The 4626-nt window shown below is 34.5% G+C and overlaps 1 protein-coding gene across 1 annotated transcript; it reads right to left on the bottom strand.

Annotated features, from left to right (window-relative positions):
- Positions 1–502: 502 nt before the first annotated feature.
- LOC109019333 (WAT1-related protein At2g37460-like) lies at positions 503–3823 on the bottom strand. Its single transcript, XM_035688767.1, has 7 exons — positions 3568–3823; positions 3406–3468; positions 3191–3307; positions 2528–2768; positions 2267–2431; positions 870–1021; positions 503–764 (listed from the first exon to the last, which is right to left on the bottom strand). Exons 1-7 carry the CDS (start codon positions 3762–3764, stop codon positions 503–505), a joined length of 1197 nt encoding a protein of 398 aa, XP_035544660.1. The 5' UTR covers positions 3765–3823.
- Positions 3824–4626: the final 803 nt, after the last annotated feature.

Raw genomic sequence — 4626 nt, 5'->3', positions numbered from 1 at the left:
CCGAGACTTGGTACAAAAAGGCAAACTCAGCGTTCGGCATGTGCATGCTCAGGATCAGCTTGCTGATCTACTTACCAAACCATTATCAAGACAAAGGACTCAAAATCTCAAGGACAAGATCGGTCTAGCTGATGGCAGCCCGTTCTTGCGGGGGCATATCAAGGGACATACCGTGGATGATACTCTACTCAATAAGGAAAGAAATAACAGCCAAACATGCAAATCAAATAATAAACTCAATGCATGATTCCTGGACAAGAATCGTGGACTTCAAGCCCAATGGAATTTCAGTTGCTGATATTGTGGAACATGTCTTTAGCATTTTTAATTAATTGCTGTAAATTGCTCTTACCATAAATTGTATCTGTGAAGTGTATATAACAGCAAGCATGCTGCAAGTGTACGAGTGTACGAAGTAATAATACAATAGAGATTTTTCCTTTAGACCCTTATCGTGACTATGGAGGTGAATGCATGAGTTGATTTTCAGGAAAGTTATAAATTAGACTGAGATGAGATTCCTTTGCCCATCTCGTTCATGTCCATCTGTATTTCCAATTTCCCCACCATAGCCAGACACGTCAATTGCCACCAGTACCTCAGGATTAAAATTTTCCTTTCCACTGCTATCTGCATTTATGACGATTTTCTTTTCTGGTGCTGTTTGCTCTTTGGTGGATGGGGTGAAGGATAGCTTGTAATCTTTGCTTTTACTCCACACTACAAGATATAAGCCTACTACTATGATAATGGCACCAAGTATCCTGCACAATTGATTAAGAAAAATGGTTAGTCCTTCTCTTTTCCCTATAATTCATGTTTGGTTGGCTGTGGTGAATGGTGATGGTGGAGTAAAGCTTGATGGATACCTTCCAAGATACATTTGCTCTGCCAGAACGAAGAAGCACATAACAGCAACAATAACCATGCATAGGGGACTAAAAGCTGTCACAAAAACAGGACCTCTGTCTTTCATTATCACTCCTTGAATGTAATAAGTCCACCCTGAACAGATTACACCCTGCAGGAATGTATTAATTCTCTGGTTAAAAATAATAGTTAAGCTACTCATAATCTACGTACCATTACGTGGGATCCATCACGTACGTACCATTAAAAAAAAATCAAAACATTATTATTTTTTTAATGTTAATTGACGTGAAAGGCTTCTGTATTGATAATGTGTCTTAGGGCTGAGCTAAAATTCAAAAATCCAACTCCGCCTCCGACTTCACACCGATTTCGCTCCGATTCCGATAAGTCGGAGTTGGAGTCGGAGGTGGTGATGTACCTAATCCGCTCCAACTCCGACTTTGATATTGATATTTTATAAAATTATATGTAGTTTTTATATAGTAATCATATATATTTTATATAACTATAACTTATATTGTTAATTAAATTCAATAATATACTAGTATGAACAAATTATTATAAAATAATATGCTTATAATATAATCTAAATAGAATAAATTGACTAATTATAGTTTAGTATATCATGTAAACACCATACTATTAACAATTACTACATGTAACATTAATGAATAATAACAACTAATGTATAGTAACATTTAATACTAATGTAGTATGTATAAACACAAATATATAAATTTATAATAACAGTAATACTAATATATAATAACTAAAGTATAAAAACATGTACTAGTAATGTATAATAACATATAATACTAATGTATAAACATTAACATATAATAACATATAATGCTAATGTATAATAACATTAATTTGTACAATGATTTATTTTTTCAGTTTTGGTTATGCTTTAATAAAATTGAAATTAAGAAAATATTAAAAAAAAATAGAAATCTAGAAGCCCAAATCCGATTAGTGAGACCTCAAGATTGTCAAATTAAAATTTCAAATGAGCTAATAAAAAAAGCCTAATAAAAAAGTCCAAATCCGACCCCGCTCCGACAAGTCAGATTAGAGGTTATATTGTGAATCGGAGTCGGAGTCGGAGGTAGGGCACTCCGACTCTGACATTGTCGGTGCTCAGCCCTAATGTGTCTTGAGGGTATTGATCCATATACATGACCAAAAAATGACCTCGAGGAAGCCATGCATTAAGGCGATGACAATTTTTAAATTAATATATATATTCTCTTAATCTTCGTATAGTCTTGTTGAGCAATAATCTCATAGTGCCTGTGGACAAGGTCTTGAGCATATTTATAAGGAATAAGTAATCTTTTGTAGAACCGATTTTATGAGTTAAATTAAGCTCATAAATTTCTTCAAGTCTTACGCTGTAGAGAGCTACTAGTAATTTAACATCCCAATTTATAGACCAGATGGCGGCCGTGTTTCCTTTCTCCATTACTAGTGCCACTACGGTGCCTTCGAGAGACCCTAACAGGCATATCCAAGCTGTAAGAGAGAGCTCTGCAGGGTATGTTTTTAGTGTGATTGCCTGGAGATCAAACAAACCATTAGGATATTTATATATATTTTATATATAAAAAAAATATATAAATATCGTAGATTATACGATGAAACAGTCGTTTACTTGAAGAATCATGAAACAAGCCCAGCTGAAGCACCCAATTGTGATCATTATGGCACCTTTGATTGAATGTTGGAGATTTGCTCCACCGCTTTGCTGTTGGTGGCCACTTCTTCCTTTTGTCCACATCAACTCGATAATTGGGCCTTTCACCAGTGTTATGACCATGGCTCCTGCAACCGTTGCTATGGTCCCAACCACCTTAGCTTGGCTACGGATACTTTTGAATCTTAGCACCTCAAGCCTAGGAAGAGATGCAACTCAAAATAAAATAAGATTCTCACATTTACAAACAAAGAAAGGCGTTGATCATGTCATCTTTCGGGAAAAGTCAGCTTATAAAGTATAATAAAAAAGACGAACATTTATGACGGATTATTTATAATTATAATGATTATTTATGATGAAAATAGACTCATTTTAACAGAAAATATTTTTTTTCGTGAGAAATAACTTGTTACAAATAAATAGTTTTCTTGTAGTGAATTATATATATATATATATATATATATATATATATTTGAACACAGCTATTTTACAACTTAATTTACAATTTTTACACAACTTTTGTGGAAGAGTTGTGTAAAAGTTACAGAATATTGTGTCATTTTTGTTGCATGCATGAGTAATAAGGGTGATAAGTTTTTCCTTTACAGTTTTGGTTACCTAAGGATGCAGGCCATTACAAAAGTAAGGGCAGGAAGAATATTGGTCATAGCAGCTGCAAAAGTTGCAGTTGTATACTTCATCCCCAAAAAATACAAGTTCTGGTCAATTACTGGCCTGTCAATGGAAATTAGAAGATATAAGATATAATGCCATATCAGAAAATATGAGATTATTAGAAATAGTACTTGTTTAGTGTATAGTAGAAAATTTACTCTAGTAAGCTGAGCACTATTAGTTTGGTGAAGATTGCAAGTGTCATCTTTGGTCTTACTTTCCTGTAAACAAGTAGATCAGCAAAACACTCAATCCCTTACCCCTTGTAATCTGCGCAATGGAGAGAGAGAGAGAGAGAGAGAGAGAGAGAGAGAGAGAACTTGTCTAGAAACACTGCAAAAGGGACAACGACAACAAAGGCAACGACATGGCGGTAGACAACGAGTACATAATTGCTCATCCCCTGGTTTAGGGCAGCCTTAGAGAGAACATCCATCCCTGCAAAACCAAACTGCAAGAATATAACAGCAAGGAATGGTTTAATTCTCTCAAACGTGCTATGTGCTTGGATATTCATGATCCTAGCTAGCTTTAGGATCGATCGAGGGCTGTTGGCTCCCACTAAATATATATGGAACAACACATGTAATTATTTTCAGCTGCTCGAGGGTTTCCAATGGCTGCAATTGTGTTGGTTATATATAGAAGGCTGTCGATGCAATAAATTATTTACTTTTCACAAAATCCAAGGGACTCCACTACTGAATTAGAACTCAATTATTACTCACAGGCCACTATATTGACACCAAATGAGTTTAATTAATTAGTCTCCCAATACTACTCGCTAATTGGTAAAATTCATGGTTAAGAGAGCTTTGAATCCTAGTGCGCTTACCTGTTAAAAAGATTTACTGGTGGAGTTGCTTTGGGATCCATGCATTTCATAAAGTTGCTTTAATTTCATTAATGTTTCGGTTTTAATTTTCTTATTAATAAATTAATACTTTCGAAAAACTTAAAAATATAATTTTTTTTAATGAGTAATATTAGATACAATTTTATAGTATGCAAGTCTTGTTCATTCACTTGGAAAAATGGTAGGGCCTACTATTAAAAAATAAATTTTTTCACATGAATCTCAAATTTATCAATTTTTTTCTAAAATAGTGCGTAGAATTTATACACCCTAAAATTATACAAATCATTTCTCGTTTTCAATTATCATTTTATATTGAAGGTGTCACTACAACTTGCATGAGATTGACCGGTGGTTGTAAGGGTGTAAATTTAAACCGTAAAATCAAAAAACTGGTCCGGATAGGATCGATTGGACCGGTTTTGAACCGGTCCGGTCCGAGACCCGTTCTTGTAATGTAAAAACCGGCCGGGACCGGTCCGATTTCAGTTTTACAATTTCCCGGACTAGTTGATAAAAAATA

This window comes from Juglans regia, chromosome 3 (assembly GCF_001411555.2).
Source record: "Juglans regia cultivar Chandler chromosome 3, Walnut 2.0, whole genome shotgun sequence".
In the NCBI taxonomy this organism is placed as follows: Eukaryota; Viridiplantae; Streptophyta; class Magnoliopsida; order Fagales; family Juglandaceae; genus Juglans; species Juglans regia.
The sequence above is the reverse complement of the archived record's forward strand: the minus strand, read 5'-3'. Positions and strand labels throughout refer to the sequence as shown.